This window comes from Chelonoidis abingdonii, chromosome 7 (genome assembly GCF_003597395.2).
Source record: "Chelonoidis abingdonii isolate Lonesome George chromosome 7, CheloAbing_2.0, whole genome shotgun sequence".
Taxonomy (NCBI): Eukaryota; Metazoa; Chordata; order Testudines; family Testudinidae; genus Chelonoidis; species Chelonoidis abingdonii.
Window position 1 is genome coordinate 59288861 of NC_133775.1, and position 24982 is coordinate 59313842.

A 24982-nucleotide genomic window follows, 5' to 3' on the forward strand; every position below is an offset into this window, starting at 1 on the left:
AGGCTAGGGAAGCACCTCTGCATAGACAGACATTCTTTGGGCTGTGACGCACATCCATGCCCCAAAACTGTGCAGAAGGAGTGCAAGCAGTCAGATCTTGTTTATTCTGTGTGCTGGGGAGGAGGAAACAAGTTTCTTGCCCCTCTATTCCTCCATCACACTTGCACACAGCTTGCCATAATGTGCACCTATACTACTGTGAAGTGCTTCACAATGTAGCATATAGGATTATTTGAAAAATTCATTCAAATGGGCTTTTTTAAATTTACTGTCACAGGTTGCACACTGGCTGAAGGACTATCTAAAAAGGGTAATTATGATAAATGACAATTAACAAGTTGTGAGAAGTTAACCAATGGGGTGCTGCAAGGATTGGTGGCAGAACAGGTTTTGTTTAACATCTTTATTAATGACCTGGAAGTTAAACAGCACATTAACGAGATTCAGAGATTATATGAAATTAGGAGGTACAGTGAGTGCCAGTGAGGACAGAGAAATAACACTAAGGGATCTGCAGGGGTTACAAATAGAGAACACCTGGGCAAGGTGATAGGATAAATATGCCCGTGAATTGGAGAGAATTCAGTGAGGAGCAAGAAAAATGATAAAGGGGCTCGGAAAGCCTGATTTATGGAGGACACATTAAAAATAAGGCAATATTGCATAGCTTGGCTAAACCATGCTTTAAAGGTAGGGGATACAATATAAGTACTTGTTTGGACAATGTGAAACCAAAGCAGGAGTAGAATGTTACTATGTGGTCTAAAAGGATATAAATTAATAGTAATGGGATTAAATGAAACAAAGAAAAATTTGGGCTAAATAAAATGAAAAATTTCATGTTGAAGTCCATTAGACTCTGCCACGGTAGCAGAATTACTATCTCTTCACCAAGCACTGGAGAATTTACTGTAAAGAACAATTCTGTACTGCATGGGGATCCATATCTCTAATTTCTGTGAGTCTATAAATAAGAGCAACCCGAATAAAGGAAAAGGTGAAAGCTCTATGAGCCCTTCGGAAGTAACTAATAACTCAAGTCCTTCCCACTATACAAAATCCTTGGGAAAATGGGTGAGGGTCCAAAGCCTCAAATCTTATATGAAGTAAAATAAACAACAAGGGTAAATGTAAAGAATAGGTGTTATGGTGTGAGAGCAGAACAAAAAGCAAGATAATATTAAAATAGGGATGAAAGTTCAAGCACAGCTAGATGATTTTTCATTAAGAATACCGGGGCACAGAAATCTTGTGCTGCCTTGATACACTAATGGTAGCTCAACAACTGAAACTCCTGCATTGGCACTACTGCAGAATTAAAAACGTGTACTTATGGTCACATGGCCAAAAAAGATCAGAGACTTGCTCTAGCTTCGCAACCTGATTGTAAGGGAGCAGTGCTCCTGAGACAACCATTGGTCTTGTTGACTGCATAAGATATGAGTCTGGGCAGCAGTGAGATCGCTTCATGCTTTGACCTTCAGTTAGGCTGGCTGCATTGTCTTTTGTTCTATTTAGCAGGACTCTTAAAAAGCAAAAGAGGCAGACACTATTCCTGTATATCCAGTTATATTCTGAACTAGAGGTCAACCAAACAGGACAGTCCCTAAGAATCAGTCTTTCCGTCACTATTTGCACAGGGTTCCCATATAAATCATTTCATTTACTTCAAAGCCTACACCCTGACCTTTTTAGTTCATTTTTATGTGTTTCATCAAGTCTGTTTCTTTCCTTTATTTTTTTTTAAGTGTCCACGTATGTCATTAAGTCACGTAATATCAACAAAACTAGCCAAAAAAGGTGAGGTGGTGGTGGTTAAGGACCTGTTGTTTTTTTTACGATAGGTTACTAACGCCTTTGTCCTGTCACTTCTGGAAGTTCCGTAATTTGGAATTCTCATGTTTTAGCCTAATCCCCAATTCAAATGGAATAGCAAGGAGGGGACTGCGGTGTTCTGTCAGAGTTGTACAATGGCTCAATAATGAAATAGCAGGAGATGTGATACTGTAAGACTGAGTTTACTGACAAAGCACAGTGCGTGTGTAGGAGGGGAAAGCTGGTATTTCGCCTACTCATCTACCACCAGGCCCGGTGGTGGATAAGTTCTATCAGCCTTTCTAACTTCTCAGCACTAATGCTTAGAATTTTTTTTTTAAGTTGTGGTTTTTTTCCCCAATGTTTTGTGCCTATCCTTCCCCCCAAAAAATATATTTGGCAATTGTGGAGTGAGAAGTAACACTACTGAATCTAGGGCGAAACCAAAGTAACCTAACACTAATGTAGCTGGGGAATGTAGAAAAGGCCAAGCACTAACAGTTCTTATCTCTACACACAAGCCTTTCCTTATCCCTTCTGCAGTGCACTGCCAATATCAGCAGAATCCTACTTCACTCCCTTTTGTGGGAGATAAACAAGACTACCACATTCCATATATTGCTCAGCATAGGCTGACTGTGACATGGTAAACCAAAGAATGTGTATGCATAATTACTGAGATTATAGAATAGTAAGTTTAAATAGAAGAATATGCTTTTAAATATATATGTAGGAGGCAGAGAAACTGAATTTTCTGAAGTTTACATGCCAACCCTTTAAATAAAACCATTCCCAATGACTACCACAGAAGAGATTATTTAAAAGAACTTTTCTTGGAAAGAATGTTCACTTACCTCACATTATGCATATGTAAATCAAAACTCCAAGCACTGGACAAAGGCCCATTAACAGTCAGAAAGTCCACGCCTTTTTCTGTTTGAATACCACTGTTTGGAGTTTAGAGAAAAAGCTGCATAGAACATTGATTTCCAGTACATTCTATCAAGAGTAAAAGTTTTAAATGCTTACCTGAAAGAACAGAAGCTTAGAAAGCTGTAAATGCAACTTCTTTTCAAAATCTTGGCATAACCCTGCCCGCTCTGCTTCTCCCCACTACCAACAAGCCAGGAGCAAAGAATCATTGAAATAGCACAATGCACAGTTGCTGGTTTTCCCCCTCAAATGTGCAGTGCAGGTATCAATGATTGAAGAAAAAAAACATGTGCTTTCCTATTTCTGTGTTCTTCCTGTCTAAAAATGGGCACCCACTGAGATGAAGAAAACCCCACAAATAACTTTTAATGCTATTAGAGCCACACCTTCCATTCCCAGACCACTGATATTAGGCTTCCCCATACTTGCGCCATTTACCCCACTCATTAGATCGATCCCTCCTGGAGCCAGAAAAAACAATATGAATCAAGAGAATATAGAGGAGGGGTTTTCTATTCATAAGCAGAGCTAGACCTAATCCACAAAGTTAGAAGGATGATTGAATTCAATAGTTCTAGTTCAGGCCCAGCTCTACTCATAAATGCTCTGATTTTTACCAGCAAGCCATTAACCTAATGAGATTAGAGGGCTGCAACATCCAGCAGTTGGTGTGAAACACAGGCAGATCTCATCTCATCTTTACTGTGGCCGGGTAACAACCACAGCATACAAGATAGAATACGCAGAGAAAACCCTACAAAAGCCAGTAGTCTTGTCTTTTATCTACAAATCAGGAGGGTACGGCAGGCCCATCATTACACAGGTGGTCAGGACAACAGGGAAGTACAATACCAGCTGCACAACAGGCAACAATAGCTACTTTTTGCTGTTTATGACCAAAAGGATAGGGTGTGGACAGCTTCCTGAACCTCTTTGCTTTAGAGTTCTTAAAGCTCCATCAAAATTGCGAGGAGGAAAGGGAAAAATAAGACAACACCCAAAGCAGCATTAGAAGAAAAAATAACTTGGAAAAGGTGAGACGACATGGGAAGGAAGGGCGAGTGCTGAAGAAGAAAACATAAGTGAAAAGAAACACTTTTGAAGTGTTAATGACCTAATTTCACAGACAGTACAAAGCAGCTGAAGAAAAGACATTTGAGAAGGATCATAAAGAGTGAAAGGTATGGAAATAAAAAACAAAAAACCAAGGCTGACATTAAGTGATTTGGTACATGGCTTCTTCAAATCTTGTTTGTGATTTATAGATAAGCTGTAGAGACAGACCACCACAATACAGTCAAATCTGTAAGACTAATGGAATTTCTTATCGATACAGAGGGGTTGAGTAAGAGTCACTTACAAAAGCTCCCAAAAATCCTCATGGTACCCATATGTACTTTGCTGCCCATGATTATACTATAAGGGTTCATTGCATATAGACAAGTTTTGAGATTTTATAAAGTTGTAACAAGTACCATATATACTCGTTCATAAGCCAATTTTTTTTAGTAAAAAACGGAAGCACCAGAGAAGGGGGTCAGCTTATGAACGGGTATAGAGAGTAGAGGTGGGACCAGGGCTGCCCAGAGGGGGGGCAAGTGGGGCAATTTGCCCCAGGCCCCGGGCTCCGCAGGGGCCCCCAAGAGAACGGGCGAGGCTCCTGCCACAGCCCGGAACCCCGACTCCGCCCCTCAACCCGCGAGCCTCAGCAGATCCAGCAGCGTCTCTGAATGCAGTGCCCTGTGGCTCTGGCAGGACTCCTGAGCGCCAGCCTCTCCCTTACCACGTGCTTGAGCAGGGCGGCAGCTCAGGAGCTCCGCGGGAGCCACATGCGCACCGCTGTTCAGGGACACTGCTGTATACGATGCAACTGAGGCTCCGGGTGAGCGGGGTGCCAGGAACAGAATGGGTCGGGATTCTAAGGGGGGTGGGTAGTTGGGGGGCAGGAAGTAGGGGGTCAGATAGGGGCAGGGCTAGGCTGTTTGGGAGGCAACAGCCTTCCCTACTCTAAAGCTCATCCAGCAGTTTGAGGCTTGCAGAAGAGCCAAGCTGTAAGCTTTTCATTAGGGCTACCATCCGTTTTACTTCTCAATGCCAATTATAGTCTATATTCAATTTCAGTGCCATAGGAGATTCATGTCAGGGAGAGTAGCTTCATTTAAAATTAGCCACTGGGGGAGGGATCACATGAGAAGAGCAATATCCTAGCACCACCTACCTCTTTCCAGACCTACCAAGGGAGAACACCCCCTCCCCCTCCCCTGCATTCCTGAGGCTTCAGAGGGGTTAGTTAGTGGTTCTAAGACTTTTTGTTCTGGTGACCTTTCACATAGCAAACCTCTGGAGTGACCCGCCTCCCCCATATATTGAAAACACTTTTTAATATATTTACACTATTATAAATGCTGGAGGCAAAGTGGGGTTGAGTGGAGGCTGACAGGTCACAACCCCAGTAATAACCTTGTGACTCCCTGCAGGGGTCCCGACCCCAGTTTGAGAAGCCCTGGGTTAATTTAATTTTAGCACCCTGTGTTCATTCACATGCATGTGCTATTTTGAGCATGTCAGTTTCACAACATAGGCTCATCTCAGATTCTGGAACGAGCTCAAATGCTCAGTTTGTGGAGCATGTACATAAGCTATACTAAAGACAAACCCACAGTAACCGTCACCAGTTTATGAGGGCCCCATGGAGTCAGTCTCTGGAAACAGATAAATGCATGGAAGTTAAGTCCATTAATGGCTATTAGCCAGGATGGGAACGAATGGTGTCCCTAGCCTCTGTTTGTCAGAGAGTGGAGATGGATGGCAGGGGAGAGATCACTTGACATTTACCTTTAGGTTCACTCCCTCATGGGGCACTTGGCATTGGCCATTGTCGTGTAGGACAGGATACTGGGCTGGATGGACCTTTGGTTGACCAGTGTGGCTGTTCTTATGTTCTAACCTAAATGAACCCAAAGTTATGGAGACAGACATGAGTCAAGAAAGCCCAGCAGAGAATCAGAAACCTGGAAAAATCTCTTGACTGGTGGGCTCAGGCGTTTGGTCACAAGTTGAGGTGGTTCAAAAGTTTTGGATTTTTTTAAGCAGAATTTTTAGTGTTTCTTAAACAATCAAAGACAGCAGCAGCAAATATTTGGCCACAGCTTCTGAAACCTAAACCATATTCAGTTTTGCGCGACTAATTTTCAGGCTTTTCAATTTACACAAAAACAAACAAATTTGAAGGAAAGCAGACATGCTCGAATTTTTCCGCTTTTTAAAAACCCCTAGTTTTCCGATCCAAAAAAGTTCTGACAGAAATATTTATCTAACCTTTTAATGAGCTTTAGTGCCTTTTACCACAGCTGATGGCTGAGAACGAGGATACTTTAAAGAAAAGTTTTCTCTCAAAACTGCGTTTGTGCGAGATGTGGAAGGTTTTATTTTTCCAGGGTTGGCCCCTGGCGGGGAGCATGTGGCGGCAATTTGGCCCGAGCCCCGAGGGGCCCCACGAGTAATACAGTATTGTATTTTTTTTAATGGAGGGGCCCCCAAAATGCTTTGCCCAGGCCCCCTGAATCTCTGGGAGGCCTGGGTGGGAACAGTCCATCCCAACAGAAGGGGAGCAAGGGAGATGCAGGCAGAGCAAGAAGGAGAGAGGCTGGGCCAGAGTCCTCCACTTTGGTCACCCTGCTCTCCCGCCTTGCTCCGAAGCAGCTGCAGCTCGGGCTGGCAGGCTTGCAGCCGTGGCGCTTGGCCCCGCCCCAAAGTTAGCAGGCTGTGGCTGGGCGGTGCCCGCTGAAGCACGCTGGCAAGCCGTGCGCCCAGCCCAGCCTGCTGGAACATGCTGTGGCTGCACTGGCCGGTCTGGCCCGCCGAGCAGGCTGCACATGTGCCCAGCCTGGCGGAGCACTCCACCAGGTCAGAGACATTCTTCCCTGGCCATCCCAGATCAGGTGGGAAGGCGGTACTTGAGGATGGGATGGCGAGAGTGTGGGGTCCCGGCTGGGGTGGGTCATCGTGGGGGTGGTCACAGGGTATCTCCCTGCAACTCCCAGCTTCTCCCCACCAAAAAATTTCCCCACCAGTTGCTGTCCCGGTTCATCAGAGTAAGCAGCTGGTACGCTGGGAACTTTTGTTTACTTAGGTTTGCCTCCGTGCCTGTGGACGCTCAAGGTAAACAAACCATCTTGTCCCATCAGCGGCTTATCCTGATGGCCCGGGAGCCAAAGTTTGCTGACCTGTGAATTATAGGGTCGGCTTACAAATGGGTTATAAAAATTTTCTATTTTTACTTATCCATCTTGGGGGGGCGGGGGTGTTCGGTTTATAAATGAACTGGCTTATGATCGAGTATATACAGTACATTCTGTAATTAGACTAAAAACCTATTTTTGAGTGCCATATAGAACACAGCACATTAAGACTATCAAAATAGTCTCAATATGAATATTTACTTCAGATGGTCTTTAAAACAAGACAAGTGCATTTTGGTGGTCCCTCAACAGATATCAGAAGTTCAACTTTTGGTCTCATTATAAGGCTTTGAGAAAAACGCAGGAGTCGAGCACAGATAAACTATTCCAAGACAGTGATCTCCCTGTATTTACCACTGATAGTTTAATCTGAAAGAGGATAGGAAAACTGTCCAAGATGGAGCTACCATTAACTTGACCAGTGCTATAGGTTTTAGTACACCAACTTTAGTACACCAACCAGTGTTGGCAAGAAAATTCACACTCCTTACTTGAACAGGTGAATTGAAACTAACAACCAGAAGAATTCAGGCCAGTTAATGCACATGCACAGAGATCAATTTCAGTAGCTTTGAAATAAACTGTTAGCCTTTTCAGACCCCCTAATTCATTCCACTGATATGGGGAAAACACACATACCATCACCAACCTAAAGTTCTTTTTCGGAGAAGAAAAGAAATATCCAGTGTGAAGCTTACAAAGCGATCTCACGGGTATCTAGGACTATGCCATGGTTGGGTTTTAAAGTCTATATGAGTACTGATTTTAGATCAAATCTTGTGGAAAGGTAAATGATGGGTTTCCTAGAAAATGTTACCTGATCATTTATGGCAGCTGATATGCATGCCTTTCGTCCACCTGCACTATTAAATTGTCACCCTGAATCAACAGACTGAGTACTAGATTTATTAGGATAGCCTAAACTCCACCCCCAATTCAATGGGAAGATCTCTCTCCTTCAGAGGAAAGGCGCACTTACTGGGACTTTGAAAGGAGAGGTGTTTGAAGCATCCATGGAGTTGGTTTTCTCGGATGTGCTGGTTCCAGAGATGCTCCTTCTGCGAGGAGACCTCTCTGCTGGGACCTCTGGAGAAGAAACAGAAAAGATGGTGGGTGAGAGGAATTAAAAAAAATCAGGTTTTATCCTGCTCTGGACAGAAGCCATCACAAACTTTCAGATGCATTAGCTAACAGCCAAATTATATTTACATATTTATATATGGCTCATTTGCTACCAAGATAAGTTACAGATATTGCAACTGGCAACAAGGTCAAAATTAGGAATCTGATTTGATCTTATAGGCAATAGGCAGTTATGATTAAACACATTGGTGAAGCTCAATACCTGTATGTATTGCTACCTTGTACACCTGCTACTTACAACTCAGAGAACTTTCAACTATTCTTTTTACAATCAGCAATGTAGTAGTTAACATTGCCAAATAAAATCTGACAGAGGGAGATCATGATTTTATCCTATGTTGAACATAATTTGACAAAGGTCAAAGTTCAGTCTCATGCAGATAATGTGACCCTGCTGCTAGCTCAAACTTTGAGACCATGAAAAGATTCATAGTTACCTGGATAAAACTACATATATATCTCAGCAGATACAAAAATAGGTCAGTTTCTCCTTGTTCTGGCAATATGACCTTAGTAAGATATGACTTTGGCTTCCTAAAACCATGCAGGCAGATTGTGCAAGCTCAAATCTATACAGAAGATGTGCTCGTATCTGATTTTATAGATTTATACAGCATGCACATTATAAAAATCACACACACAGACACACATATTAATACCTTTATCACAACTGCTGCCCATTTCCAGTTCAAATACTAGACTTACAGGAATCCAGCTTCATAAACAAGACATTCTCAATAGGATATGAAAAACCACATCCTTAGAAAAAGTCCATTGTTATCTTCTGGATCTTAAAGAAAAGGAGTAAACTGTGACTTCGGAGACTGACATTTTGACTTCTGCCGTTTTCCTTTCAAAAGATAGATGCAGCTTAAAACTTCCATTTCTGGCCTCCTGGCCCTTGGGATCCGTTCTACTTCCACTTAAGAGAAAGCTGGTTTTCTCTCTCTTCCCCCTCCCTCTTTACAGCTTGCAGAGAGAGCGAGAAAGGACTCACACAGGACTGCAGCTATTCAATCAATCGTTCCGACTGCACATCCTCATTAGTTACTTTCAGGCTATTAACAGACGCCCAACTGCAGGCTCCCCTCAGCTACAGAAAATTTCACTATATATCTTGAGTCACAGCAACAACAAAGGTTTACTGAAATTTACAGCCAGCTGCTGCCAAGAGAAAAAGGATTTCTTAAACAAAAACCATCGAGACCCCCCCACCCCCCGAACACACACACACATGCCTTCTCCAAGCAAAACATTACCTGTGATGCCCTTGCCAATCGGATTATTTTATCCATATTATAGTAGATCTTGCTCAAGAAGTCTTGAAGGAGAAAACCAAAATTTAACATCATACCGACTGATAGGTTAAGAAAATAGGATCTTGCTGCAAAAGTAGTAATCCCTCTACTGTAGGCTTTTTCTTTTAAAAGAAATATAAGTCGCTCAGCTTGCCTTTAAGCATCAAAGATTAAAGAACTGCTAACACGGAGAACAGCTTCCAAAATTAGCTACACAGAAAGTTGAACAGTGACCACCAACTAACATTGGTAAATGGGCAGGGCACAGCATTTAGTCCAAAATCATGAAGCTGATGCAAACAGCTCCACTCACACAGAATAAATTAATCAATCTGTCTAAGCTTGCAACAGAAAGACCCTTAGCTTTCAGTGAGATTTCTCCACAGGCTGATGATTAGCACTGGACAATTCCCTTCATAACCTATGGGGCACCAGACGTTTCCTGGTTTTGGAACTTGATGATCTCTGCTTGACAGGATACCTTTAGACAACAGAATGCCTAGAGAGGGGCCAGTGCTAGACCAAGGATTGAACAATGGTCAATCCCACTCTCAGGATACTTTGCTAGTTTCTACTTTCTTCTATTAAGTATATTAAGTGAGGAAAGGAGAAGCAAAGATTTCTACTATCTTCACCATCTCCCCCTGCCCCACCCCCCCAAAAAAGAGGGGAGGGAAAAAAGCCAAAAGCTTATGGTATGTCTACACTGCAATTAGACACCTGTGGCTGGCCTGTGGCAGCTGACTTGGGTTCACGGGGTTCGAGCTAAGAGGCTATTTAATTGCAGTGTAGACTTTAGGGCACAGGCTGCATCCTGAGCTCTGGGACTCTCCCCTTCGTAGGGTCCTAGAGCCTGGGCTCCAGCCCAGGCCTGAAAGTCTACACCACAATTAAACAACTCCTTAGCTTGAGCCCAAGTCAGCTGGCACAGGCCAGCTGCAGGTTTCTACTTTCAGTGTAGCCATACCTTAGGTAGATACAGCCTGCAGCACGTAGCATAGAACTTCTCCTGGCATAAGTACTCAGAGAGGTAGCCATATCAAATATATTTCAATAATCAAATTTTTGGTGGAAATGTAATTGAAGGAAATGGAAGCAATCTATGCATTTGGAACATGGGGCCAAAATGAGCTCCTTTACCTCAAATCAAAGAGCATCAACTAATGTAATGGCTTTGGCTTTCTCCAATACACACACAGGAAATCATTTCACATCATCAAAGCATCCCAAGTAATTTAATACAGTGCTGATTTTGCTGAGTCATGAATGAAAACAGAAGACTCAATTCCCTAACATTTTGACAATAGGTGGTCCTTTCCCAGGACAGGGAGTTATAGGGAGAAATAAGATTAAACCAAAGGAGAGCTGAGGAGAATCTATGCCCAGCCCTGATACCCATGTAGCAGCAAAGCAAGTTATCTGTAGATAAAAGATGTAGGGATTCCTGCATGAAATGAGTTTCTTCCATGCTCAGAAGATTCAAAAAAGTCTATTAAGTGAGGAAAGAAGGAGCAAATATCCAGAGGAGATGCTTGCAATCAATTAGTAACACAACAAAAAATATCAGCAGGAGCAGATTAGCAACCTGCTGGATCAGTCCCTAGCAAAATGTAAAATTAGCCCAGTTACTTCTAATTCCAAGCCTACAAACTGGAAGCGATGCAACCACTGTGCCCTTAAGAAGCATTTCTGCTGAGTTAGGTGGAAAATCTATACTGTTGCTGCTAGGCCAATATTAGATGGCTGTCTCCCCCGACATATGCTACATACTACTATTGCATTGTTTTCACCTGCTGTAAAATCAATGCACCTTTCATGGTCTCAGTATTAAATTACAATCGTTCTCTGCATGGCTCACTTTCTGGGGCCAAGACTACAGACAAACCGCAGTGTCTCTGTGGATAAATAACAGGCTGAAACCTTTTCATCTATTCTCTCAATCTCTGAAAAATAAACGGATTTCCCCCCTTTCAATCTTTAAAAACAAGTTGTAAACATTTCTGTGGGGTGCTTTTAATTCATCGCCTCATTTATCTGTGTTAAATAAAATTAGTCAGCTGCAAACTAGTTGAGGCAATTACTCAGAAATGACAGATGCCTGTGAAACCAGATCTACACATATAGCTCCCTTTTCACTTCTTCACACCGGCAATGCCCTCTTCCCACTGTAATAAGCAATTACTCATTCTTTTGGCCAGTATGGCAGGAGAATGGTTTATTTCAAGACAGACACCACTGTCACTTCATTAAGTGTTCAGCAGGGGGCACTGGTATGGCAGATGGTAGGCATCCTTCTCCATTGAATCCAGTCATCATGGCCACAAATGCTGGCCTCAGCTCCCTCCAATGAGGGAGCAATGACCCACACATTTCTGGGTTTCCAGTACAGCAGCTTGTTGTTTCCAGCCTCTTGTAACTTGAATCCTTGCCTTTGTGGACCCTTGCACCCTGCTACCAAGGCCTTTTTCCAGCATGGAGCAGATGAAATGAATATCTTTGACTTGGCTGGAATACTGTGTGCAGTACTGGTCACTCTCAAAAAGGATAATTAGTCAGGTTCAGGGAAGGGTAATGAGAATGACTAGGGACATGGAAAATCATATGAAGAGAAATTAAAAAGATTGATATTGTTTATCTTAGAAATTAGCAGGTGGAAAATTCAAAGTCAATAAAAGAAAATATTTCTTCCTCAAACTATGCAATTAGACAGTCGAACCCACTGCCATAGGAAAATGAGGCCAATAATTTAAAAGGTTTCAAAAGGAGAGTAGACATTTATAGGGCTAATGAGAAATCCAGAGTTCTAATTGTTATTGCTATGAAAAATTATTGAATGGATATTAAACCACATGCTTTAGGGTTTAAATCTCTAATTAGCAGAGATCACGATGAGATCTAATTTTTGGAGACAGATTATCTCACATCCGACAAGTGTGATGTACTTATGCATTCTTCTAAAGCAGGGATAGGCAACCTGCGGCACGCAAGCTGATTTTCAGTGGCACTCACACTGCCTGGGTCCTGGCCACTGGTCTGGGGGGCTCTGCATTTTAATTTAATTTTAAATGAAGCTTCTTAAACATTTTAAAAACCTTATTTACTTTACATACACCAATAGTTTAGTTACATATTATAGACTTATAGAAAGAGACCTAAAAACGTTAAAATGTATTACTGGCATGCAAAACCTTAAATTAGAGTGAATAAATGAAGACTCAGCACACCACTGCTGAAAGGTTGCCGACCCCTGTTCTAAAGCATCTGACGCTGGTCACTGTTAGAGATGGGATACTGGACTACATGAGTCTGATGCAGTCTGGAAATTTCTCTATTCCTATGATAATTAAAAAAATGGAATGGCTTGGTAGCATGGAGGCATTATGAAATTTATTACTGCACCCTGGCTCTGATCTTCAAGGGAGACTTTGACACGTGGAAGAATGTATTCGATATCCAGGTGTAGCATAGCTAGCTCTCAAGATCTTCACAAATGCTGCTTTTTTCCAAGACACAACCGTTTTATTTATTAACTTGCATGTACCAAGAAAATTCATGCATTAGTTTTTAACGAGTGTCATCAGCATGGAAACATGTCCTCTGGAACGGTGGCTGAAACACGAAGTATATCTGGCACGTAAATACCTTGCACTGCCAGCTACAGAAGTGCCACGCAAATGTCTGTTTTCACTTTCTGGTGACATTGTAAATAAGAAGAGGGCAGCATTATCTCCTGTAAATGTAAACAAACTTTTGTTTGTCTTACTGATTGGCTGAACAAGAAGCAGGACTGAGTGGACTTGTAGGCTCTGAAGTTTTACATTGTTTTGTTTTTGAATGCAGTTATGTAACAAAAAAAATCTACATTTGTAAGTTACACTTTTACACACAGGCATTGCACTACAGTACTTGTATGAGGTGAACTGAAAAATACTATTTCTTTTGTTTATCTTTTACAGTGCAAATATTTGTAATCAAGAAGAATGTACACTTTGTTTCAATTACAACACAGAATATATATGAAAATGTAGAAAAACATCGAAAATATTTAATAAATTTCAATTGCTATTCTATTGTTTAACCGTGTGATTAAAACTGCAATTAATTGTGATTTTTTAATTACAATTATTTTTTTTAGTTAATCCCGCAAGTTAACGGAGATTAATAGACAGCGCTGATTTTTAGCCATGCAATTAGTGATTCAGCCACACGTAAACTCCAGTAATTTTATTTTAGTTTAGTTTTTATGCTGTAAAGATGGCTCCCCTTCCATACCATTAAACCTTAGCAACAATAGGAATTACGGCTTAAAGAAATATGAGTTCTCAGCCTTTTTACATTTTATAGTTATCAAAGCAAGCAGAGAACTTTAAACAGTCACCTTACTAGTTATGCTGTCTTAGGGAATTCGTCCTGTGAGGATACATTACTGTACATTTCCATTGTGGTAATATCTAGAGTCTCAAATCAGGATCAAGGCACCATTACACTAGGTGCTGTACAAAGAGAGTAAAACAGTGTCCTGTCATGAGGAATTTACAATCTTATTTAAGACAAGGCAGAATAAGTGCGTGTAATAAACAAAAGGAGGACCCGATCCCTCCTTTAGTTTATTTTTTACTTACACACACACACACACAGTGTGTGAGTGTATACATATATAAAAAAACACACGGGGAGCGGGGGAGGGATAGCTCAGTGGTTTGAGCATTGGCCTGCTAAACCCGGGGTTGTGAGTTCAATCCTTGAGGGGGCCATTTGGGGGGTTTAGTTGGAGACTGGTCCTTCTTTGAACAGGGGGTTGGACTAGATGACTTCCTGAGGACCCTTCCAGCTCTGATATTCTATGATTCTCCCTCTCTCTCCCTCCATATATATATATACATATATATATATATATATATACACACACACACACACACACAAGAGTGAATGTTCAACCAATGGGATCCCTCAATTAGGGGGATAATTCAAATACCTCCTGTATGAACAGACCACTGTACTGTTAACTATTAAAGAGGGAATCAAATTCATTTTAAAACCCCTTTAAAAATCAATTAAATTTCAACAAGTCAGAATAAAACAATTAACACTCTCAAAGTAATTTATGATTCATTAGTACAGCGTTCATATTCAATGTCATGGCATTTGCGATTCAGACAAGACAGAACTGCGTATTTTTGCCTCACTGTCCTTTTTGTCCCTCTCAGACTGTTCAAGCAACAATCCTGTTGCAGACAGCCAGTTCCTAATTGTGGTTCTTCTTCTGGTGATGATGCCTACCAAAGTGAAGATGTTAAAGGGTAAGAGAGCAGAAAAAAAAAAAGGAAAGGACAAAAGCATGAGAGGGAGGAATAAGAAGCAGAAGGAGGGAGAGTGTTACCAAACATGCAAAAGGAGCTTGAAGGAAAAGATGAGATGTGACTGAATAGGATTTTTCAAACCTCTATTGCATAATATGAGGTTTTCGTCTTATGAAAAAGAAAATTGCATGTGAAAATGTGAAAAGTTTAAGGCTTTACCTTGGAATAAGCATCATCCCTTTGGATTTGCCCACTTGGGGAGAATTAGAATTGTGGGGCCTAGTTTAAAGACCTGTTATACAGGTTTAATTAATTCCTTTGGTTAAAAACTAGAATTAGAAGCCAGCCAGAACAAACGTAATTTGCACTAGGTTCACCAAAAACTCTTGCTCTGAATAAAACATAAGAGAATAAGAGCTCCACGATGTATAACTTAGTGGGCAAAACTGAACCTTGCTGTGGTGATTCCTACAACCACAAAGTGAATATTGATAGGTACAGTCTAGACAGGAAAGATAAAAAGTAAGACATGAGATGGGGTGAGTTTGATAATGAAAAGTGTAAAAGTGAAATACTTTGGGTAAGTAAAGAAAAGGAAGGAAACACTGTGAGAGCATTTGCTACAGCTTCCCATCACCAACCAATTACTGGATAACAGCAAGAATCAAAGGCTTCTGATAGGATTGCCAACTTTCTAGTTGCACAAAACTGAACATCCTAGTCCCGCCCCTTCCTGAGGCCCTGCCCCTCACTCACTACATTCCCCCTCCTTTGGTGGCTCGCTCTCCCCCGCCCTCACTCACTTTCACTGCACTGCGGCAGGAGGGTTGGGGTACGGGAAGGGGTGAGGGCTCTGGGGCGGGTCCAGAAATGAGGGCTTCAGGGTGCGGGAGAGGACTTCAGGTTGGGGCAAGGAGTTGGGGTGCGGGAGGGCATGAGGGCTCCAGCTGGGGGTTTGGGCTCTGGGGTGGGGCTACAGATAAGGGGTTTGTGGTGCAGGAGAGGGCTCCAGGCTGGGGCCAAGGGATTTGGAGTGTGGGAGGGGGCTGCAGGTTGAGGCATAGGTTAGAGTGCAAGAGGGGGTGAGGGCTCTGGAATGGGGCTGGGGATGAGGGGTTTGAGGTGGAGGAGGGGACTCCAGATTGGAGTGGGGGCTCAGGGCTGGGACACGGGCTTACCTCTGGCAGCTCCCGGTCAGCAGTGCAGCGGGATGGGGTGGGTGGGGGACGCTAAGGCAGGCTTCCTGCCTTTCCTGGCACTGCGGACCACGCAATGCCCTGGAAGCAGCCAGCAGCAGGTCCAACTCCTAGGTGGGGGGCCAGGAGGCTCCATGCGCCACTCTCGCCCACCGGCACTGCACCCCCCAAGCTCTCATTGGCCAGTTCCAGGCCAATGGGAGTGTGGAGCCAGTGCTCAGAGTGGGGCCAACGCATGGAGCCCTGTGACTCTCGCCTAGGAGTCGGATCTACTGGCCACTTCCAGGGCATGGTGTGGTGCCAGCCAGGACAGGTAGGGACTAGCCTGGCTTTGTGATGCAGCACCACTGACCCGACCTTTAACGGCCCAGTTGGCGGTGCTGACCACAGCCACCAGGGTCCCTTTTCAACCCGGTGTTCCGGTCGAAAACTGGACACCTGGTCACCCTAGCTTCCAAGCCAACTACTGAGTATTTTAAAACAGGTGATCACATTCCCAAGATAGAGAAGTTTGAAAATGGAAAATGACAGCAGGTGTTCTTGTTACCAAAATGGTGCTCACATACTTACAAGAAGCTGCCTAGCTCCATGGGGTCTGGGGCTGCTACCCAGACCCACAGGGTCCAGAGCTGCCACCTGGTCTCAGAGGGTTCGGGTTTAGGGTCTGCAGCTGCCACCCAGCCTGACATGGGTGGGGTCTGAACCTACAGAAGGGTTTGATTAGGGAAAAATAGGCCTCACATGTTCAGCAGGTGTCCAGGGATGCCACTGAAGCCTGAGTCTGGATTTGGGATTGGGCAGAATTTGGGAAGTGCTATCTCATGATTAAGACAGAAAATTGAGGCCACATACAAACTATGAAACATTGAGCAAACTATTTTCTTTCATGATGGGGAAATTGCAAACCAAGGCTGAGGTTTCCCTGAGTCTCAGGGCCATGGTAATGAACATTAGAAAAGCCACTTTTTCTATGAAAGGAAGAAAGTATAGAACAGTAAGTACAGGTGTAAATCTCAGGCATTTAGCACTAGATTTAGGCTCCAAAGGGAAATTAGATATTTAATAGGAGCCTAAAGTAAGATATTGCCTTAATCAAACTGATTATAATGGAAAAGAACATATACAACTTGAGGACCGAAACCAAGACCCAGGGAGCAAGCAGAGAATCCTTTCTTCAAACCATCCTGGGAGAACTCCAGAATGAAAGACAATGGATACCCTTGTTGAAGCTTGTGGATGAAGGGATTCCACACACTGATGATGAGGGGGGCTGGAGACCACAGCCCTGCCTCCAGTATCTTATCTTGTGAGTCCCCATCTGAATCCTCTTCCCCCGGAGGTTGTTTTGAGTACCCAGGCGATAGGATTTGGGAGCGGTCCTGATGGTCTCTGGGTCTGGATGGAAAGGTGAGGGCCCAGGCTGCTGAAGCAGAGCACTGCTGCCCAGTTCAGAAATGCTTCTGTCCCTACTTAGGCCACAATGTATGGTGGTGGTGGGGAGATGGTGAACAGAAGGGGCACTTTCAGCCCTTATTCTCTTGCTTTTTCTGAGATTAAGTCTCCATTTTTCTCCCATGTTCTATGTTGCTCTGGAGGTCTGTTGAGGCCTGCAACTAAGACGGTTTCTCAGTAGAAAGGAACTTGCGGCAGCTACTTCCAGTGAGGCAGGAGAATAACCTGGGGAGCCTGCCTGCACGCTGGACAGAGGAGGAACTAGGCACAAAAATCCAGTATCTAAAATAAGCTATTGCCTGCTTGACTCACAGATGAAGACTCACTCATTTGTCCAGTCTGGTGGCAGCCACATCATGGAAAAAAAATATTAAAACCTTACCCAGTTCCCCAAGTCAGTACAATATGCAGACGTATCACAGCATAAACACCAAGACAGGAGATATTACCTTTCTGTACAGTGTCGAAGCTGAAACTGCATACAAATTACAGCACGTTTCTAGGTATCTCGATACCCGGAAAATATCAAACTGGAAGGAATTCAAAAAACAGCAACAAAACTCATGAAGAGGAAGGAGGCAATGACTTATGTGGAAAGATTAGAAGAACTAAAATCTAAATATTTACAGCTTGGCTTAGTGATAACTAAGAAGGAATATGAAGCGGCAGCCAGCTCCAACTGTTGGATGGCTGTAAACAACGAGGGATAAGAAATTTTTAGGGTAGGACAATAAATAAGAGTAATGGGAAGAAACTGGGCAAGGAAAAATTTAAAATGAATCATTTCCTACTTAGCTTAACAAAATCCTTATCCTAAGTAGACAGAAGCAGTATCTGGCACTTCACTGTGATGCTGCAACCGGAATTCAGTTTCTAGATTTAAAAAAAAATATTTAAGGAATACTGGATCCTCTGTCTGAAATTTTAGTTCTAATGTAACATGCACAAATTTCTAATGAAGGGAAAACACCCACAGCCATCTTTTCCATCTGCTTTAACTTATTACTTCTAAGATGGATGATAAGTTAAAGTTGTAGTGCATGTTGAACTACATGGATAGACGCTGACTAAACAGAGAGAGATCAGCTGATGAAGCAGAAACAGACCTAAAAGTAATAGTTGGGATGAAACATTTCTATACAACACGTGTCACTTCACTCTGCTTCACCATTTTTCCAAATCATTTTGTTAAAACTATTTTAACTGATTCCAACCAATTAAAACGCCCATCTCGTTTCAGAGCTTGCTTTAAATGGTTTCCTTTTACAACTCTGCACTGAAAAAATTAACCCCCCCATCCCCAAGTAGTAAAGTCTTGCCAGTAAAGTGTTAAAAATCATTAGATCCCTACCGTACCGAGAAATGAAAGAAGGCTTTTCTCATCTTCTGTGCTGCTATCCAGCCATTCAGCCACATCACCAGGAGATAGGAGACTCATTCTCCAGCCAGAAAACTTTTCCATACAGAACACAATGACTGAACGAAGCAGGGAAGGAAGGGTGGGGATGAGCTGATGGCCTTGGGAGTCCAGCACTTAAGTTATTGACTATACTGACAAAATGAAACAGAAAGTGTGACCCTGCCCCTCTTAATTCTCTGTCAGACCATTTTGATAAAGCAGGCTGGGAGGGAGAGGGCAGTAAGGAAGATTTGTGTTCCTTGTCTCTTTGTGCCAGATTTCAGCCCAAGCAGAAATACTAGAAAATGGGGAAGGGTGGGGAGAAAGCTTGTAATTAAAATGATGAAGTAGTAGAATAAGATATAAGGGCAATTGAAATAAAAAGAAATGGATCCTAATGCTGAAGAAGCTCTAATTTTCAGCCAGCACAATAGTTAATCAGTTACGTATAACATATCACCATCACCCTATTAAACAAAAATCAAATTCAGTAGCTTTTTGGGTGAAGAAAAGAAATCTTAGAGGCAATTAAAAAAACCCATCACAGCTGGAGAACCTGCATTCCCCTCTTCACCAGTCCCTTCCTGCTTCAGCTATTATAACAGCATCCCAGGCTTTCTCACAATGCATTTGTTGATGCAATCGCAGGTTGATAAATCTGTGAATAGGAAGCTCTCACCCCTCCCCTTTCCCCTCCTCCTGCATGGCGGCTGCATTGATCAACAATAATGGAATCTGTTTCTGACTGCCAACAGCAGCATTAAGGATATTAGAACAGCTCCTCTTCATCAGAATGAGAAGCAGCAATCAGAAGTTCCGCTGGACGATAGCCTCCCTAGTTAATAGCTCTCTTTCAACGGGGCAAATAAGAGGGTCAGTAGAAATGAGCTATGCTGGGGGTTCATAGGAGCCATCTACACTATAATTGATATAAGTGATCCACTATAATGGATTCAGTTTATTTACAAAAAAAGAGCGCGTAACAACTCTGCACTGGCCAGACACTAAGGCTGTCCTGCAGCACTACAAAGTGGACTTGCAGCATTGTGACTTTACAACAGAGGAAAGGGTCAGATTTAACTATACAGGATTTTTGGCATATGATTTATTCTGCACAAAATGCTATTTTACAGGTTTACACATGCACAAGCCAAGACAAGTCCTGATAAGTGGGGGACTCCTGGACCCAACAAATCAAAAATGTCTTTGTCTTCAGAGATCAGGCTGATGTACTGATCAAACGGCATCCTTGAAAGAGACAGGATCTCTTTATCTATCACTCAGAGTAAACCTGTTTTTCATTTTAATTAACCTATCCCATTCCTAACAACTGCATTATTATTGGTCCCAATTACAAACTGCCTCTCTGCAACGAAGAGGAGGGAGGACTGAGCTGGGCCACTTGCTGACAATGGACTAAAACCAAACCAACCAAACAAAAGCCACTAAATCAGCAAAGCAAAGAATAGGATCCCAGCCAGCAAGTGAAGAAGAAAAAGTGATATCAAGGCCCAACAGAGAAGAAAATTCCAATTATCTAGGCATCCAGTAGCAAGTATTGTTTGTATGGGGCAAATATTTTCTTAAAAATCTATATAAGCAAGGCAGATGCTACACTGAATCCAAATTAATGAGGGAACATGGTACAGTTCAAAAGTGAAATACCACAGAAGCATGTAAGGCTTAGCTGAGTCTCTCTCATAGAAAAGGTACTTGATCCCAATATGAAAATTCGGATATTTCCTGTGTTCTTGACAATTCTGTGATGGAAGGGCATGTGTGAGAGAAATATTAATGACTTAACTAATTTTGTGGTTTTCCACAAATTTCAGTTTTGTAATTTCGTAAAAAAAGTTTTCTTTGCACATTTTAAAGGCAAACTGATGGCATGACTATTTGGACGGAGGATGGAATTAAACAGAGACTTAGTTACAAACGCTTAGCTAGTCTGTTTCCACCCCTACATTGAGTAATGTAGCACCAACATCTTACCTCCTTCCTTCCCAGTTTTCTTGGGAAACTGAAATATGGTGCATACAAAAGTCTTCATATCTGCCCTTTGAAAACTGATTCATTTGAAAGGTTATTTATAATGTTGAAAGGCCATCTTCTATAGAAAACTGACTAAAAATGCCAATTTCACTAGTTCTCCTTTCATTCTCTCATTTCACTTTTCTGTCCAGAGCATCTGAAGGGACAATCTTGGAACACAAGGTTACACCTTCTTAATTTTTCCCTGAGACATTGTCAGCGTGTGTTGCAGACTGAAAACATCCCTTTTCTTATATCATATTTTTTAAAGTAATATTCACAGGGGGGAAAATATCAGAAATATAAAAATGGCTTTTTGAAACAGCAGTTTGTGATTTTATGTAACTTCATGACAAAACACAAAATCGTATAAGGAAGGGAGAAGGAAACAGTGAAGTGCTCAATTAGGAATTCAACATACTCAGTAGCTCTGAGGTTTTCAAACTTTTTCATAATGTTGACTTCCTCTCTTCTACTAACCGTCACATAACTCCTTGGGCCAACTACAGTAATTGTTTACACAGGAAGTAATGTAGGGAAGTATTTATGCAATTTAGGTCATTCTTATGTGATTCACACATAAGCCTGGTCTACACTATGATTTTAGGTCAAATTTAGCAGCGTTACCTCGATTTAACCCTGCACCTGTCCACATGATGAAGCCCTTTTTTCGACTTGAAGGGCTCTTTAAATCGATTTCTTTATTCCCTCGTTGGAGGTGGATTTAGTGCTGAAATCGGCCTTGCTGGGTCAAATTTGGGGTAATGTGGACGCAATTCATAGATTCATAAACTTAAGGTCAGAAGGGACCATTATGGTCCTCTAGTCTGACCTCCTGCACAACGCAGGCCATAGAATCTCACCACCCACTCCTGTACAAACCCTTAACCTTTGTCTGAGTTACTGAAGTCCTCAAATTGTTGTTTAAAGACCTCAAGGTGCAGAGAATCCTCCAGCAAGTGACCCAGGCCCCATGCTGCAGAGGAAGGCGAAAAACCTCCAGGGCCTCTGCCAATCCGTCCTGGAGGAAAATTCCTTCCCGGCCCCAGATATGGCAATCAGTTAAACACTGAGCATGTGGGCAAGATTCACCAGCCAGCACCCAGGAAAGAATCCTCTGTAGCAACTCAGATCCCACCCCATCTAACATCCCATCACAGACCATTGGGCCTATTTACCTGCTAATAATCAAAGATCAATTAATTGCCAAAATTAGGCTATCCCATCATACCATTTGATGGTATTATCCTCCAGGAGCTATCCCAGAGTGCTCCATTGTGACCGCTCTGGACAGTGCTCTCAACTCAGATGCACTGGCCAGGTAGACAAGAAAAGTCCCGTGAACTTGTGAATTTCATTTGCTGTTTGGCCAGCGTTGCAAGCTGATCAGCACAGGTGACCATGCAGAGCTCATCAGCAGAGGTGACCATGAAGTCCCAGAATCGCAAAAGAGCTCCAGCATGGACCAAACGAGAGATATAGGATCTGTGCTAGCTGAACTCCGTTCCAGTAAACAAAATGCCAAAACATTTGAAAGTCTCCAAGGGCATGAACGACAGAGACTCTAACAGGGACTGGCGGCAGTGCCGTGTGAAAATTAAGGCGCTCAGGCAAGCCTACCAAAAAATCAGAGAGGCAAACGGCCGCTCCAGGTCACAGTCCCAAACATGCCGCTTCTATGATGAGCTCCATGCCATTCTAGGGGGTGCAGCCACCAGTACCCCAACCCTGTGCTTTGACTCCATCAGTGGAGTAGAACGCAGCATGGAAGTGGGTTTTGGGGACGAGGAAGATTTTGATGAGGATGTTGAAGATAGCTCACAGGAAGGAAGCGGAGAATCTGATTCCCCCGACAGCCAGGATTTGTTTCTCACCCTGGACCTGGAGCCAGTAACCCCCTAACCCACCCAAGGCGGGCTCCCGGACACTGTAGGCAGAGAAGGGACCTTTGGTGAGTGTACCTTTGTAAATATTACACACGGTTTAACAGCAAGCGTGTTTAATGATTCATTTATCCTGGCATTCGCAGCCAGTACAGCTACTGGAAAAGTCTGTTAACGTGTCTGGGGATGGAGCGGAAATCCTCCAGGGACATCTCCATAAAGCTCTCCTGGATATACTCCCAAAGCCTTTGCAAAAGGTTTCTGGGGAAGGCAGCCTTATTCCATCCTCCATGGTAGGACACTTCACCACACCTGGCAAGTAGCACGTAGCTGGGAATCATTGCAGAACAAAGCTTTGCAGTATATGATCCTGGTGTTTGCTGGCATTCAAACAACATCCGTTCTTTATCTCTCTGTGTTATTCTCAGGAGAGTGATATCATTCATGGTCACTTGGTTGAAATAGGGTGGTTTTATTAAGCGGACATTCAGAGGTGCCCATTCCTGCTGGGCTGTTTGCCTATGGCTGAACAGAAATATTCCGTTAGCCACTCGGTGGGGAGAGGGGTGAAGCCATCAAAATGCAATCTTGCAATGAAAGCACATGTTAACAGCAAGGTTTACCGTATAGTTGAACAGCTCCTGACTACTGTCCAGGCTGTCTGTGTATGGCTTCATGAGCCATGGTATAAAGGGGTAGGCTGGGTTCCCAAGGATAACTATCGGCATTTCAACATCTGCAACGGTTATTTCTGGTCTGGGAACAAAGTCTCTTACTGCAGCTTTTGAAACAGACCAGAGTTCCTGAAGATGTGAGCGTCATACACCTTTCCCGGCCATCCTACATTGATGTCAGTGAAATGTCCCTTGTGATCCATCAGTGCTTCAGCATCATTGAAAAGTACCCCTTTTGGTTTATGTTCTTGCTGACTTGGTGCTCCAGTGCCAAGATAGGGATATGGGTTCCGTCTATCACCCCACCACAGTTATAGAATCCCATTGCAGCAAAGCCATCCACTATAGCCTGCACATTTCCCAGAGTCACTACCCTTGATAGCAGCAGCTCTTTGATTGCGTTGGCTACTTCGATCACAGCAGCCCCCACAGTAGATTTGCCCACTCTAAATTGATGCCCGACTGACCGGCAGTTGTTTGACATTCCAAGCTTCCACAGGGCTATCTCCACTCGCTTCTCAACTGTGAAGGCTGCTCTTCTTGCACTTCAGGGCAGGGGAAAGTAAGTCACAAAGTTCCATGAAAGTGCCCTTACGCATGCGAAAGTTTCGCAGCCACTGGGAATCGTCCCAGACCTGCAACACTGTGCAGTCCCACCAGTCTGTGCTTGTTTCCTGGGCCCAGAATCGGCATTCCATGGCATGAACCTGCCCTATTAACACCATGATGTGCACACTGCCGGGGCCTGTACTCTGTGAAAAATCTATGTCCATGCCTACGTCCTCATCACTCTCGTTACCGCGCCGTTGTTGCCTCCTTGCCTGGTTTCACTTTTGCAGGTTCTGGTTCTGAATATAATGCACTATTATGCGTACAGTGTTTACAGTGCTCATAATTGCTGCGGTGATCTGAGCGGGCTCCATGTTCTCAGTGCTATGGCATCTGCTCTGAAAAAAGGTGTGATGCGATTGTCTGTCGCTCTGACAGAGGGAGGGGCGACTGACAACATGGCTTACAGGGAATTAAAATCAACAAAGTGGGTGGCTTTGCATCAAGGAGAAACACAACTGTCACACAGAATGCCTCCCTCGAGGACTGAACTAAAACCCTGGGTTTAACAGGCCATTGATTTCTTGGAGGGAGGAGGGAGCAAATGAATACAAAACAAATCTGGTCTATTTCTCGTTTTGATCCACTCCATCTATCTTATACATCTTAGGCTGGCAGCAGATGGTGCAGTACGACTGCTAGCCATCATCATCTCCTGAGTGCTTGGCAGAAGATGCTGCATTATGACTGCTAGACAGTCATCTCCTCGGTGCTTGCCAGAAGACAGTGCAATACAACTGGGGAATGACCTGGCTGAGTCACTCCCATGTCTGCCCAGGCACCCCAGACCGACCTCACCGAGGTTGGCTAAAAGAGCACCCACGAATATGACGACGATGGCTACCAGTGGTAATGCACCATCTGCTGCCAAAAGGCAATGAGCTGCCGCTGTGTAGCAATGCAGTCCCACGTCTGCCAGCACTCAGGAGATGTACGGTGACAGTGAGCTGAACGGGCTCCATGCTTGCCATGGTATGGCATCTGCACAGGTAACCCAGGAAAAAAGGC

General features: G+C 43.3%; 1 protein-coding gene across 5 annotated transcripts in view; it reads right to left on the bottom strand.

Moving 5' to 3' along the window:
• Window positions 1–24982, bottom strand: part of RASAL2 (RAS protein activator like 2) — a 229188-nt gene that overhangs the window by 60499 nt on the left and 143707 nt on the right. For all 5 annotated transcript variants that reach the window (XM_032804786.2, XM_032804785.2, XM_075067913.1 and 2 more), the window contains one exon: window positions 7969–8075. In XM_032804786.2, coding sequence (XP_032660677.1) covers window positions 7969–8075 — 107 coding nt within the window. The remainder of the gene's footprint in view (window positions 1–7968; window positions 8076–24982) is intronic.